The sequence below is a fragment of the Felis catus genome, chromosome D2 (assembly GCF_018350175.1).
Source record: "Felis catus isolate Fca126 chromosome D2, F.catus_Fca126_mat1.0, whole genome shotgun sequence".
In the NCBI taxonomy this organism is placed as follows: Eukaryota; Metazoa; Chordata; class Mammalia; order Carnivora; family Felidae; genus Felis; species Felis catus.
This window is the reverse complement of record NC_058378.1, coordinates 58536166-58551936: the sequence shown is the minus strand read 5'-3', so window position 1 is coordinate 58551936 and position 15771 is coordinate 58536166. Positions and strand designations below refer to the sequence as shown.

The window sequence follows — 15771 nt, the reverse complement described above, 5'->3', positions numbered from 1 at the left end:
GGAGGATGTGTGGGTGACTGTGAAGCAGTTGTCTGATATTGTTTTTTTTTTTAACGTTTATTTACTTTTGAGACAGAGACAGAGCATGAACAGGGGAGTGTCAGAGAGAGAGAGGGAGACACAGAATCTGAAACAGGCTCCAGGCTCTGAGCTAGGAGCACAGAGCCCGACGCGGGGCTCGAACTCACGAGCCGTGAGATAATGACCTGAGCCGAAGTCAGATGCTTAACCAACTGAGCCACCCAGGCGCCCCGATTGTCTGATATTGTTAAGGGATAGAAAACATGATTGAATAGGTAGACTCTGTGGTACAGAAACTTACAGATCAACTAGGCCAACTCTTATTTTATGAACTAGGAAAATGAGATCTAATGACATTGTGACTTCCCCCAAGTCACACATCAAGTTTTTGATGAATCCTGAATTTAAACTTGAGTTCTCTAGCTGAGTTTTTACACCTTGTTCTGGAGCCAGACTGTCTGGCTTGAGACACTTAAGAGCTGTGTGACCCTGGCAATTTACCCAACCCATGCTTCAGCTCCCACCTCTAAAGTAGATGGTAACACTAGCCACCTCATGGGTTGTAAGGATTGAATGAGTTGGAACATGGAGAGTGCTAGAACACTGCCTGATACATAGTGAGAAATCGGAGAGCCTTAAGGTTCAAGTCAAGGAATTCAGATTTGATGAGTCTGGTAATAAACTCTTGGAAGTTCTTAAGTAGATTGCCTGTTTTAGGAAAGCTAAATGTTACAAGATGATTGGGAGGGACTACAGATCAAAGGCAAGAAAATCCAATAGGAAAAAAAGTTAACTGCTTCGGATATAAGAATGCTTGAGAGTGGAAAAAAGCATCCTATAAAGAATATGAAATTAAAGAAATGATGGAATCCCTGGCAAAGAGGAGGTCATTGGGATGGGGACGGGTTTCTGAAAATGTGTCTTTTGTTTTAAACACTAGATGTCTGCTTGTCTTGCTTCTGCAAGTGTAGCTGTCAGCCCAGTGGCATCACCGTCACTAACCTGGGAGCTGCTGGAAATGCAGGCCCCACGTGATTTGTGCACACATCCAAGTTTGAGAACATCCGTCAAGGCAATTTTTGTAAATGGGCTTTTCTGTCAGAAAAGTAAGAGTTACAGAAACCACGGAAGGAAAGGGTGTCAGATGTTTCAGACACAACAGAAGGAAATGTCATTGAGGAAAATCTCTCAATCTGGTTTGCCTACTTGCTTCCTCTCTTGAATTTTCTCCCTTTCCTGTCTGGAAGTAGCTCTTCAGTTGTGCTTTCATCCAAAAGTCCTAGGAGAATGGAGAAGTGGTGGGAATTGCCATCTATAAAGTCTCGATTTCTGGCTTTCCTCTCAAAATTATTGTGGGAACCAAATAAGATGACGTGTGTAAATTTTTGCGCACTGAGCTCTAGGAGTGGTACGTGGTTCTAATAAGGATTGAATTTTGTGTCACTCTGTTTTAATTAGTTGTGCAGCTGGGACTCTGTTTACGTGGGTTTTGTTTCAGGGTCAGGAATACAAACAGGCCCTAGAAGGACACAGATGCTTCACTTGCAGAACCTTAGAGCCCGAGGACCAAGAAACTTCAAGATGTATACGCATCATTCTAAATCACCGTACAGGTCAGGATTTTAAACTTCTCTCTATATTAATATGTTGTATTGATGAAGATTTTACTCTTATGTCTTTCTTAGGTACAGGAGAACCCTTGCTGTATCTCACTCAGCCCACTGGAACTTTCCATGCGAGTATTACTGAAGATCGATATTAGTATTTTGCATGTATCAAGAAGGGAGTGTTCAACAACAAATTGCAGACCTTGCAAGCTATTCCCTCACCCCACTCAGGGGTGACCCTCCAAGAAAAGGGAGCCAGTGTAGCGTTTTCCCAGAGGTAAGTTCTGGTGGTGTGGTGAGAGGGAGCAAGCATTCTGGTCTGGGCGGCGGCAGGGTGTTCATTCGGGAGACGTTGGGAGCCGGCCGATGCATGGGACTCCACTGCAGATCGGGGGTAGGCGGGGGGAGGTCTGCAGGCCTCAACCATGTCACAAGTCACTGCCCGTGTACCACCATGCTAGTCATCCCCTGAGACACCCAAGAGGAGTCAAGCTCCAAACCTTTCCCATAGCCACTCCTCAGGTCCAGGATCAGGGAAGCTGAGAGAGACTGCTGATGTGTCACAGCCGCCTCTTACGGAGCCACCATGACTCACTTTAATAAAGGACCTTCCCACAACCTCTCCGCTGAGGTCAAGAAAAGATTACCTCCAAAAATGATGATGCTGAATAAGATGCTGGCAGTTTGCCAGCAGAGGGACAGGTATGAGCACTGAAACCCGTTTTTAGCAGGGCTGAAAAGATGGTGTAGTCGTCTGCAAACTCAAATGGGATTCACTGAAGATCAATGAATTGTCATTAAGCCAACTTCAGTTGGAGAATATTGGCAATTTCATCAGAGCTACTTGGACTTATCGTATTGTATTGGTTTCCTATTGCTGCTATAACAAGTTACCACAGTTTGTGGCCTAAAACAACACAAATTTCTTATAATTCCGGAGGTCAGAAGTGCAAAATCAGTCTCACTCACTCAGCTAGACAGTGTCGGTAGGGCCAGTTCCTTCTGGAGGTTCCAAGGGAGAATCTGTTTCCCTGCCTTTTCCAGCTTCTAGAAGCTGCCTGCATTGGCTTGTGTTCCCTTTCTCCATCATTAAAGCCAGCAGCATAGCGTCTTCCAATGTCTCTGCCCTGACACCATCTTCATTCTGTGGTTCTCCTGGGGACCTCTCTTCTGGGGATCCTTTTGATTACATTGGGCCCGTCTGGATAAGGTCATCTCAATATCCTTAATCCCATCTGCAAAGTCCCTTTTGATATGTAAGGTAAGTAAGTCCTCATGGGTTTTGAGGATTAGGATGTGCACATCTTTAGGGACCATTATTTCTGTCTACTGCAGTTATGAAATCACATGCCATTTTTGAGGCAAATTCTCTTTTTGTGAACAGAAGCATGATCCAATTCAGGCTACCCTGGTGATTCTGCAATAGGGGTCAGCAAACCTTTCCTGTACAAGGCCAGACAGTGAATATTCCAGGCTTTGTAGGCCATACAGTCTGTCACAGCTCCTCAACTCTGCCACTGTAACCCAAGAGTAGGCATAGATAATACAAAAACAAGTGAGCATGGTGGTTCTGATAAATCTTCATTTACAGAAACAGCCAGATTTGGCCCTTGAGCCATACCCCTACTTTAAATCTGGCTAAAACAAAAGGATTTGGGTCAACCATTAACATTGAAGGTAAGTATGCAGGAAAATTAGACCTTTTGATGAGGAAAATGAAAAGCTAGCAAAAGTATAATTGGTTTATAGACTGGAAATACAGTATCAGCCAGGCAGATATCTATGGGGCTAGGAGGCGTCTCTATGATACCAGAATGTTAAACCTTAACATCACAGTTTTCCTGCATATAGATCCTAACAACAAAAGAGCCAGCAGGCAAGGGTGTTAGCACCAGGTGTTGGGAAAGAAATCTGTGTCTAGAGGTACAACCAGTGGATAACTCGACGATCTCTATAGATGGATTCCAACAAAGTTGTTTCCTAGAGAAGAGTGAGTGGCTGTGGGCTTATGCAGCAAACGTCCCAAAGACTGTTGCTCCAGCAGAACCAATCATTCATAGTGGAAGCCAAGGAGACGGTAGGTGGACCTGAAATCCATGACAGTGGTTATCAGAAAGAATAGCCAGAGGCTGTCACAGTGAGGACCAAGGTGACTAACCAATATGGCGACCAAGGCCTTGATTGTTAGAGTTGAAGAAAGGAGCTCTTACATTAGTTCATTGTTTAGGTTCAGTAAGAACAAAACTAGTCCTAAGTAATTTTTCTTTTCTTCCAGAAACTTTGTTTTTCTGTTCATTTTACCTAAAAGGAATTCTGCCTTACACACACCCCTTTTTTTCTTTTTTCTACTTCTTCCCTAACTAGTTGATTTTTACATTGCATAGTTAAATTGTATAGCATAATCTATTTCCTGCCTGTGAAGTAAAAAGGAATGCTATGGAAATGGAATGCTTCTTGCAGCCAATTCTTTTATGCATTTTTACCATCTTTTACTTTAATATCTTTAAATATCATAAAGCCCTTTTTTATTCCAGTATAGTTTACAGTATTATAATAATTTCAAGTGTACATTATAGTGATCCAATAATTCTGTACATTACTCAGTGCTCATCATTGTAAGTGTACTCTTTAATCTCCTTCACCTATTTCACCCATCCCCCCACTCCCTTCCCCTTTGGTAACCATCAGTTTATTCTCTATAGTTCAGGGTCTGTTTCTTGTTTTGTATCTTTTTTGCTTTGTTCATTTGTTTCTTAAAATACCATGTATGAGTGAAATCATATGGTATTTATCTATCTCTGACTGACTTATTTCACTTAGCTTTATATCTGTCCATCCATATTGCAAATGGTAAGATTTCATTCTTTTTTATGGCTGAGTATATTCTAGTGTGTGTGTGTGTGTGTGTGTGTGTGTGTGTGTGTGTGTGTATCACATCTTCATCAGTCAATGGACACTTGTGCTGCTTCTGTAATTTGGCTATTGTAAATAATGTGACAATAAATATAGGGGTGCATATGTCGTGCATATGTCACTTTGAATTAGTGTTTTTGTATTTTTTTGAGTAATACCCAGTAGTGGAATTACTGGATCATATGATAATAATTTTAATTTTTTGAGAAACCTCCATACTGTTTTCCACAGTGGGTGCACCAGTTTGTTGTTTCTTGTGTTTTTGATTTTAGCCATTCTAACAGGTGTGAGGTGGATCTTGTGGTTTTGATTTGCATTTCCCCGATGATTGATACTGAGCATTTTTTCATGTATCTGTTCACCATATGGATGTCTTCTTTGGAGAAATGTCTATTCATGTCTTCTGCCCATTTTTAATTGGATTATTGGGTTTTCTTGATATTGAGTTGTAGAAGTTCTTTATATATTTTGGATACTAACCCATTATTATATGCAAATATCTTCTCCCATTCAGTAGGTTGTCTTTAATTTTGTTGATTTTTTGCTATGCAGAAGCTTTTTATTTTGGTGTAGTAGCAATAGTTTACAGTCTTTTTCTCTCTTGCCTCAGGAGACACATCTAGGAAAAATTGTGCTATAGCAAGTGTCAGAGAAATTACTTCCGATGTTCTCTTCTAGGGTTGTTATGGTTTCAGGTCTCACATTTAGGTCTTTAATCCATTTTGAATTAATTTTGTGTATGGTGTAAGTGAGTGGTTCAGTTTTCCTAACACCATTTGTTGAACAGACTTTTTCCCATTGTTTATTCTTTCCTCCTTTGTTGAAGATTAATTGAGCTTATAATCATGGGTTTATTTCTGGGCTGTCTATTCTGTTCCATTGATCTGTGTGTCTGTTTTTGTGCCAGTACCATACCATTTTGATCACTACAGCTTTGTAGCAGATATTGAAATCTGGGCTTGTGATACCTCCAGTTTTGTTCTTTTTCAAGATTGCTTTGACTATTTAGGGTCTTCTGTGGTTCTACACAAATTTTAGGATTATTTGTTCTAGCTCTGTGAAAAATGCTGTTGGTATTTTGATAGGGATTGTATTAAATCTATAGATTGCTTTTTGTAGAATGGAAATTTTAACAGTATTTCTTCTTCTAGTCCATGAGCATGGAATCTTTTTCCATTTGTTTGTGTCATCTTTAGTTTATTTCATCAGTGTTTTATAGTGTACAGCATACAGGTCTTTTACATCCTTGGTTAAGTTGATTCCTAGGTATTTTATTTTTGGTGCAACTATAAATAGGATTGTTTTAATTTCTCTTTTCTGTGACTTCATTATTAGTGTATAGAAATGCAATAAAGGGGCGCCTGGGTGGCTCAGTCGGTTAAGCATCCGACTTCAGTTCAGGTCATAATCTCACAGTTCATGAGTTTGAGCCGCACATCTGGCTTTGTGCTGACAGCTCAGAGCCTGGAGTCTGCTTCGGATTCTGTGTCTCCTTCTCTCTCTGTCCCTTCCCTATTCATACTCTGTCTCTCTCTGTCTGTCTGTCTGTCTCTCTCAAAAATAAACAAAATTAAAAAGAAATGCAATAGATTTCTGTATATTGATTTTTGTATCCTTTAACCTTCCTGAATTCATTTACCAGTTCTAGTAGTGAAGTCTTTATAGGATTTTCTATATATAGTGTCATGTCATCTACAAGTAGTGAAAGTATTCCTTCTTCCTTACCAATTTGGATACCTTTTATTCCTTTTTCTTGTCTGATTGTTGGGGCTAAGATTTCCAGTACTATGTTGAATAAAAGTGGTAAGAGTGGACATCCTTATCTTCTTCCTGACCTTAAGGGAAAAGCACTCAGTTTCCCCCCATTGAGTATGATGTCTGCTGTAGGTTTTTCATTCATTCATTCATTCATTCATTCATTCATAGAGAGAGCATGAGCAGGGGAGGGGCAGAGGGACAGGGGGAGAGAATCTTAAGCAGGTTCCATGCCCAGTGCAGAGACCAACGAGGGACTCCATCTCACAACCATAAGATCATGACCTGAGCCAAAATTGGGAATTGGCCACTCGACCGAACAAACCACCCTGCTGTGGGATTTCCATATATGACCTTTATGTTGAGGTATGTTCCCTCTAACCCTACTTCGTTGAAGGTTTTTTTTTTTTATCATGAATGGATGTTTTACCTTGTCAAATGTTTTTTCTCCATCTATTGAAATGATCCTATGGTTTTTATCCTTTTGTTGATGTGATGGATTGCATTGATTGATTTGTGAATATTGAATCCCTCTTGCATCTCAGGAATAAATCTCATACGATTGTAGTGAATGATTTTTTAAATGTATTGCTGGATTCAGTTTGCTAATATTCTGTTGAGAATTTTTGCATCTACATTCATTAGAGGTTTGGGCCCGTATTTTTTTTTTAATGTTTATTTTTTTTGACAGAGACAGAATGCAAGTGGGTTAGGGGCAGAGAGAGAGGGAGACACAGAAGCAGAAGCAGGCTTCAGGATCTGAGCTGTCAGCACAGAGCCCGACGCGGGGCTCGAACTCACGAGCTGTGAGATCATGACCTGAGCCGAAGTCAGACGCTCAACCGACTGAGCCACCGAGGCGCCCCCCGTATTTTTTATTATAATGTGTTTATGTGATTTTGGTTTCAAGGTAATGCTGTCCTCATAGAATGAATTTAGAAGCTTTCCTTACTCTTCTGTTTTTTTGGAATAGTTTGAGAAGAATAGAAACTAACTGTTCTTTAAATATTTGGTAGAATTCACTCGTGAAGCCATCTGGTCCTGCACTTTTGTTTGTTGGGAGTTTTTTGATTACCAGCAATGAAACTGAATGAGTAATCAGTTTGTTCATATTTTCTCTTATTCAATTTTGGGAGGTCATATGTTCCTAGGAATTTATCCAGTTCTTCTAGGCTGTTCAGTTTGCTGGCATACAATTTTTCATAATGTTCTCTTGGAATCCTTTGTATTTCTGTGGTATCGGTTATTTCTCCTCTTTCATGTCTGATTTTGTTTGAGTCCTTTTTTTTTTTTTTTTTTTTTTTTATCAAAATCTTATTGATCTTTTCAAAGAACCAGCTCCTGATTTCATTGATCTGTTCTATTGTATGGTTTGTTGTTTGGTTCTATATCATTTTTTTCTGCTCTGATCATTATTCCTTCCTTTCTTCTCTTGGAGTTTGGAGTTTTGTTTGTTCTTTTTCTAGTTCCTTCAGGTGTTAGGCTAGGTTGTTTGAAATTTTTCTTCTTAAAGTAGGCTTGTATTGCTAGAAACCTCCTTTTTCGAACAGTTTTTGCTGCATCCCAAAGATCTTGGACCATGGTTTTATTTTCATTTGTCTCCATGTATTTTTTAAATTTCCTCTTGGATTTCTTGCTTGACCCATTCATTGTTTAGTATCATGTTATTTAACTTCCATGTATTTGTGCTTCTTCCAGATTTTTTCTTGTGGTTGATTTCCAGTTTCATAGTGTTGTGGTCAGAAAAGATGCCTGGTATGACTTTGAACTTTCTGAATTTGTTGAGACTTGTTTTGTGGCCTAATATGTGACCTATTCTGGAGAATGTTCCATGTGCACTTTGAGAAGAATGTGTGTTCTGTTTTAAGATGGAATGCTCTGAATATATCTTGTTAAATCCATCTGGTCCAGTTTCCTTGTTGATTTTTTGTTGGAGTGATCTGTCCATTGATATAAGTGGGATGTTGAAGTCCCCTAATATTGTACTACTATCAATTACTTTATTATTTACTGCTTTATGTATTTGCTCCCATGTCCATATTGGATGCATAAATATTTATAATTGTTATATCCTCTTCGATTGTTCCCTTTACGGTTATCTTAAAATCTATTTTGTCCGATATAAGTATTGCTAATTCAACTTTCTTTTCATATCCATTTGCATGATAAATGCTTCCTTTTTTTTTTTTCATGTTTTTTGTTTGTTTTTGAGAGAGAGGGAGAGACAATCTGAAGCAGGCTCCAGGCTCTGAGCTGTCAGCACAGAGCCTGATGCAGGGCTTGAACTCACAAACTGCAAGATTATGACCAGAGCTGATGTTGAATGCCCAACTGACTGAGCCACCCAGGTGCCCCAACATAAAGCCTTTTAAAAAACAGTTTAGAGTCTATGTGGAAGACTCCACACTTACAGCTAAATAAGTTCTCTTACTGTCAATGTTTATACAATAGTGTTTACTTAAAAATTAGCAAAATCATGATCAGTGTGCATTTGTGATTGAATGTGTTCTTGTCCTATGACCTAAATGGAACAAATTTCTTCAGGGAGTATTTCAAAAGGCATTTGTACAAAACTAGCCTGCAAAAAATTGAGGTTTGATGGGTACACTTAGTCTGTGCCAATGTATCATGTGGAGTTTTCTTTCCCTCTTCCTGCATTGTTAGCACACATCTTTCCCATTGTGTTTATATAATTTCGAACATTGGAAAAAAATGTGTGTTCACTTGCTCTATTCTAGCTCTTGGAGATACACAAAAAAAAAAATAGTTACTGTTTTCAAAAGGCTCACAACTAGGGAGACCCAAACAGAAAATTATCTGACAAAGTGATAAACACAGTGACCATAAATTAGCTGGAGAGTATTTTTAGTTGCAAACCACAGCCCCTAACTCTGGTAAACCTAAGCAGAAAGGGAGTTTTCACGTGTCAGCAGGTAGCTCACTGACTCTCCGAGAGGCGAAGAAAGCCAGATTGGAGTCTTTGAAGCCAGGAATGATGCTCAACCTCACTGCACCCTGGTGCTGGGACCCCCCCACCACTGCTACCTCTGGAGAATAGCCGTGCCTGCCACAACTGCCATCCCCATTGCCGGGACAGATTTCGAACAAAACAGAGGAGGTGCCCCACAGAGCTGAAACCCGGACTTCTGGGAGGGTGAGCTGCTCATGTCTCCCAGGAGCATGAGGACACCGGTTCCGGGAGTACTAGACAAAGTGCAGTCGGTGCTGCCGCCCGTGTGGCCTGCCGCTGCAGACACCATTGCTAGGGGTGCTGCTGATGGGAACAGAGCAAATAGGAAAAATCCCTTCCGCATCCCTCCTTGTAGCTACTATTCTCTTCCTGCAGCCACTTCCAGGCTCTGAGCATCTCACTCAACAGCTAAAATGAACAAATGAAGATATTTTATATAATTTCATCACTAAATGGAAGTCAAGAATGTACTGACCCCAAGATAACGTGACACAAAAAAATCCGGAAGATAAGGAAGGGTCAGAGCTTGGGGTGACTTCTGAAACCAGAGGACTTGGATCTTTGTTGGTAATACAAGATGCCAAAGCCCAGGACAGGAGGCCCTCTGATAAACCTGGACCCAACAGTGTACAAGTAAATGAGGAATAAACCCCATCACGCAGAAGGAGTCAACAAGGCAACGTGTCGGTCTCTAACCTGACACTAGGTCAAGGGGAGGACTCTCCCTGCAGAATTGGTAAACCACACGTTGGTCCTTGTGCAGAATTGCAGTCTGAAGTCACACCGACTGTAGGGTTTGAAGCCCCTAGTGGAGAATTTAATTCAAACTGGTTCTGGGTAATGCCCCCAAGTGACAGGCAGAAGCTTTCCCAATTTTGTTTAGGAGAGCTCAGATTCCACTCAGCCCTCCAAGAATATCCACAGATAAAATGGCCAGCTTACAGTCAAAAATTCACAAGGCATACAAGGAAATGAAGCATCATGAATAAGAGCCACCAGAAACCTCATACTGAAACCTTACTAGTAACCAGAGAGAGATTAATAATTCATACTCATCAGTTTGACAAAAAGCGTTTTCAATTGGCATCACCTAGTGTATGCATGTAAACGTGCATACTCCCCATACCTACATTATATCCTAAAGAAACTCTTACACATGTATCTCAGGAGTAATATACCAGAATGTTCCTAGCAGTATTGTTCATAACGGGAGGGGGAGGGAACCATAGAAAAAACCCTACTGACCAACATTAAAATGGATACACTGTTGGGGCACGTGGGTGGCTCAGTTAGGCGTCCAACTTTGGCTCAGGTCATGATCTCACTGTTTGTGGGCTCAAGGCCCACATCGGGCTCTGTATGTCTCTCTCTCTGCCCCTCCCCTGCTCGTACTGTTTCTCTCTCAAAATTAATGAAACATTAAAATAATTTTTTTTAAATAAAAACATTTTTTAAAAATTTTAAAAATGGGTACACTGTGTCATTTATACACTGCCCCACTACAGAACGGTGAGAAAGAACCAGCCTCACTATGTGCATCAACATGCATGAATCTCAAAAATAAAACTGAACAAAAGCAATAGAAGAATACGTCAAGTATGAGTGAGGCCATTTACATAAAAAGTACACCTTGTTTAAGGATACATACCAAGTAGTAAAACTAAAATGAAAGGCAGGAGGATATAATTATCACAAAATTCAGGATAGTAGTTATTTGGGAAAGGAAGTAGGAAGGAGGTATAATCAAAGTGGGTTCACAAAACGGGGGTTCTGCTGGAGCTGGTAATACCCTTCTTTAAAAGGTACATTTCACATACTTCTGTGTGATAGCTTTCATAAGAAATAAGGAATAATCCTTCCTTCTCCAGCCCATGGCACCTACTGTCAGAGTGATGTGCTGTTCACATTTTCAATGCCAGCTTCTTTGGCCATCAAACAAAAGGGGCCAGAATTTTTCAGCAGTTCGTTAGGGGTGCCATACTCTACAATCTTCCCGTTGTCTAGGACCATTATCCTGAAACAAAGGAGAAAGAAAGTTCTTAGCAGCATCTCAAATCTTGGCATTTATAAGAACAATTAGTACTAAGTTGTGGTATATTCATTCATAAAAGGTGATAAAGCAGTGAGAATGAGTGAACTATAGCTGTCTGTGTTAGTCTGGGTGGATTCCAGAGATAATGCCAAAGAATCAAGTGGAAGAATATATACAGTATAAGTCCATTTACATAAGTTTTTGGTTTTTTGTTTTTGTTTTTTTAAGATATACATTGTTGGAGGGAGACTATTCTCCAAACAGGTCCCAAGATTATGGACATTACCCCCATTTTAAATGTAAGATGTCAGAGTTGGAAGAAGCAGAAAACTTCTAGTTATTGTATGGAGGCAGCTGCTGAGACCCAGTTGAATTGAGAAAATCTGTGGTTAATATCTGCCTCTCTTGGCTTGGGCCTCCATCTCCCACACTCAGTTAATTTACTATTGCCTATTATACCCTCAGGACTGTTCCCTTAACACCCTATTGGCTTTTATTAGCATGATGTAGAATTTTGGACCCATTACTTGAACTCTCGGAATCTTTGGCTGGAAGATATCTTACGGCTAATGTGCTTAGTTTTTTCAAGGCTCAGTTGTGTCTGTCCAGCTCTGTCACTCACACTCACTTGTCACTGTCCATGATGGTGTGGAGCCTATGAGCAATGGTGATAGTCGTGCAGTGGGAGAACTCCTTTTGGATGGTCGTCTGGATAAGGTGATCGGTCTCTATATCCACCGCAGCAGTGGCCTCATCCATGATCAGAATCTTGGATTTCCGAAGCAGAGCCCTGGCCAGGCACAGCAGCTGCCTCTGCCCTATGCTGTAGCCAATGGGACAAACCAAGCATTAGCTCCTCAGGACCAAGGCAAAACGTGGGATGGGTGTGCGTGCACATACACGTGCACTTTTCATGTTCCGGATCAGGCTTTCAGAACCCCTACTCCTAGATTCCTCCAGGATGAATACCTAACAGAAGAGGCGAACACCATGTTTTCCTAACTTTCTCCATTAGAAGACCTACCACAGGTACTTAATTTTAAAATTCATATTTCTGGGTCCCACTCTTCTCAAGCAGAATGGGGAGGAGCCTAGAAACATGTATTTTTAATAAGCACCCCAGGCAATCTCCATGTTTGATGAGTTTGGAAAACCCTAGCCCAGGAATAGTTCTTTGCATCACTACAGTAATAGCCCAGCATCTCAACAGTAATTCCAAAATAACTCAGGATGCCACCAAGTTCAGCGCAGCAATATTTGACCTGGCACTGTGAATATCGGGTGACACTGCATCAGAATGCCCCAATGGCGTTTCTTAGTGGCCTTAGCAAACCCATTCATTATTTTAATGTGTAATTCTAGTCTCAAGGCTAATTATTTGTTCAAGGCCTTCTGCCTTGATTAGAGACATAGCTCTCTAATGAACGTGATGTCTTGGTGTGAGATGCAATGTATGTGGAATTCGAATATGCTGGTAAAATGCAAATCGCTTTAATTTGCTAAAAGCCAGTAATGAAGGCTGGACCTCTTACTTACATAAAGAAGCTTTGGGAAATGATGTGGAGGAAATATTCAGGAATTCACTAATTGCTCTTTCCTGCTGTGGCCATTAGGGAACGTATTAAACAGAGGGCGGCTAGACTAGAGTTCTGTAATTCTCTGTAAGAAAATTTCTGCAGGAGATGAGAAGTCACCCAAGATGAACTTCCAGTTTTTCTCTGTAATGTAAGAACAGAGACACTGTAAAACCGTACTTCAGTTGTACCAAACTCCTGCCTGGCTCAGTCGGGCTTCACAGTAATAGGCTGTTACCGAGGCCCCAGTCTGGTGTTCAGCTGCTATCTCTCCTTCCAAATGATTGATCTCCCATCACGCACCAGAGAAATGTTAAGTTTCAGCCCTCAACCCTGGTCTGAAATCAAGGCCCTGATAATGCTGGATAGGTGTCTCCCAGCAAGGATAGAGAAGGATGGGAGGATTTTTGTTCTCACAAACCAGACGTGTCAAGGCCCGTGTCACATCTTGCCAGAGGGACCCACACGGCCCATATGTCTGCGTATCCACTATATGACATTACTTTGTACACAATCAATGCATATTTGTGGACTGAATAATCTTTTCCATAGGCCTAAAAATCTACTTAAGTCCTGCCAGTTCCTAGATCTGTTGCTGATGGTTAACAAACTTGGTGCCATTCTATACCAAAGCTTACAAGTATTCTCTGGGGCTACACACCGAAGTCACCTAGGCCCTGACTCAACTGGTCTGGGGTGCAGCCTGGGCATTGGAATTTTAAAAAAATGTTCCCAAGTGATTCTAGTGTGTAGCCTAGTTAGGAATCAATACTCTTAGGCAGTGCTTCTTAAACTGTAATGTACACACAAATCCCTTGGAATCTTGCTAAAATGTAGATTCTGATTAGTAAGTAGGGTTGAGTCAGAGTGTGCATTTGTAACAAGTTTCCAAGAGAAACCAGAGCTGCTGGGCCTCCCTTCAGTTCTGAGCTTCATCTGCTAACGTTCCACGCCCTACCTACCACTGGGACTGGAGCAATCCTATGATACCATGGACCACCTAGCCCAAGGAACAAAGGAGTGGATCCCCTTCACTTCCTCCCAGTGCCTGTGGGTTATGAAACATTACCTAAGGTTGTCACCAGCCTCTGTCACTTTGTGGGACAATCCAAGTTGCAGGCCAGCCACAAAGGATTTGAGGTGAGCCAGCTCCAGGGCCTTCCAAATCTCCTCATCTGAGTGGTTGTTAAAAGGATCTAGATTCATCCTCAGGCTTCCAGAGAACAGGATGGGATCCTGCAAGTCAAGGGATGAGGGGGCTATTGAAGGTAATGACAAAAAAGGGTCTAGCAGGGTTTTTTTGTTTTGTTTTGTTTTTTGTGGCCAGGAGAAAGTAGCGAGGACTGGCCTGAGGTGCAAAGCTGGTTAGTGGTCAAGCTTTTGCGAAGTTTCCTCACGGAAGACTAAAGGGGCTGCCAGAGGATTAAAAGGAGTTCTTGGTTTTTTCATTTTAAGATTCATTTATGGATTTCCATGAAAACTCATGGTAAGGAGGTGGAAGGGTCAGGGGTGGTCAGGGGAAGGGACAGTACAGAAGAATTTATTAAGCTGCAGAAAAGATTCAAACTGAGCTAACACCAGACAAACCAAAACCACCCCCCAGAGACTTGGCTAGAAGAGCAGAGGAAGAATGGTTCTAATAAGGACCCATATATCACCACCCCGCTCCCCCCCCCCCCAACCCCCGCCTAAGCCTCCAAGAGAGGCCTTATTTGGCAGGGTCCAGAGAGGAAGCCAAAGAGAAGCCTTTTTTTGCTGATGCACTAAGCGTTCCACTTGCTGGCAAAAACCTGCAGCAAATTCCCTCCCCTATCTTTTAACCATATCAAATGGGGAGTATAAAGCTTAATGGTTTCAAGCTTCAGCGGCAAAACTGCTAATGTTGATTGCAGAGGTCTTGCGAACCTAGGATGGGCTACAGAAATGCTAAATAATCATCTGCTCTATTTGACTGCTGTTGTGTTGCTGCCACCTAGTGGTTAGATTTTGGCAGTGACATAAGTGTATTGCCACAAAATGCAAGTTATTTTTGTCAGTTCTGGAAACCATGTGTCCTAGGGTATCCTGGGTAGAATGCAGAAATGAGACTACTAACTGAATATACATCAAGAAGATGCATATGTTTCCTGCAGAAAAATCTGTCCCCTGCTGCACGTGCAAAGTTCTAGACCTCACCTGGGGGATGATGGTCAGTTTCTCTCGGAGGTCATGGAGCCCAATGGAAGCAATATCTACCCCATCAATGATGATCTGGCCACCTGCAGCCTCTAGGATTCTGAAGAGGGCATTTGTCAAGGTTGACTTCCCAGCTCCTGTCCTGCCAACCACACCAACCTGTAAATACAGTTCCTTTGTACATTAGTTTGCCGTGTACTTCTTTGGGGGAAAAATGTTTAGCCTGGGACATTCTGGGCACTGACTAGCTACTTCATCTCTAAGGTATTCAACTGATATTGATTTTTGGTGGGGGAAAAGGGGCCCAGATGTCAGAAAAAAGATGCCTTCTCATTCTACCTTCTCAACTGTTGGTTGCTCAGAACTGTAATGACCATTGGAAATGTACACATCAACAGCTGTTGTTGTAATTATGATAAGACATTATAGGGTTTAAAAATAAATCTTTGTTTAGAAGTGAGGAAAATGGAAGGGTCAGGCCTAGCATCAGTTGAGAACCTCAGCATCCTTAACCTAGACTTTTTTTTTTTTTCTTTTACATTTTTACATCAGACCCCAAGTCCTCATAGAGAAGGCGCAGGACTTTGCAGACCAGAGAACTAAGTCATTATCTCTGCAGAGACCACCTCCACATTGCTGTTCTCACCAGTTCCTTCCCCAGGCTGGGTGCTTTCTATCATGCCCTTACAGGAAAGGAGCTACATCAGCAACAGAAGATGATGC

At 41.4% G+C, this 15771-nt stretch overlaps 1 protein-coding gene and 1 long non-coding RNA gene across 12 annotated transcripts in view; one reads left to right on the top strand and one right to left on the bottom strand.

The window, feature by feature from the left end:
- Positions 1-3190: 3190 nt before the first annotated feature.
- The window catches only part of ABCC2 (ATP binding cassette subfamily C member 2), a 72054-nt gene continuing 59473 nt past the window's right edge, over positions 3191-15771 (bottom strand). For 9 of the 11 annotated variants that reach the window (XM_045040546.1, XM_019813691.3, XM_019813692.3 and 6 more), the window contains 4 exons: positions 15049-15207; positions 13943-14109; positions 11928-12122; positions 10865-11281 (listed from right to left, as the gene is read on the bottom strand). In XM_045040546.1, coding sequence (XP_044896481.1) covers positions 11152-11281; positions 11928-12122; positions 13943-14109; positions 15049-15207 — 651 coding nt within the window. In that variant the 3' untranslated portion in view covers positions 10865-11151. Of the gene's footprint in view, positions 3716-10864; positions 11282-11921; positions 12123-13942; positions 14110-15048; positions 15208-15771 lie in introns of those variants that run through there. The other 2 variants (XM_045040545.1, XM_019813693.2) reach the window with 2 other exon arrangements.
- LOC123380877 lies at positions 14106-15234 on the top strand. Its single transcript, XR_006587218.1, has 2 exons — positions 14106-14359; positions 15006-15234. It is a non-coding gene; the product is annotated as an uncharacterized LOC123380877 (long non-coding RNA).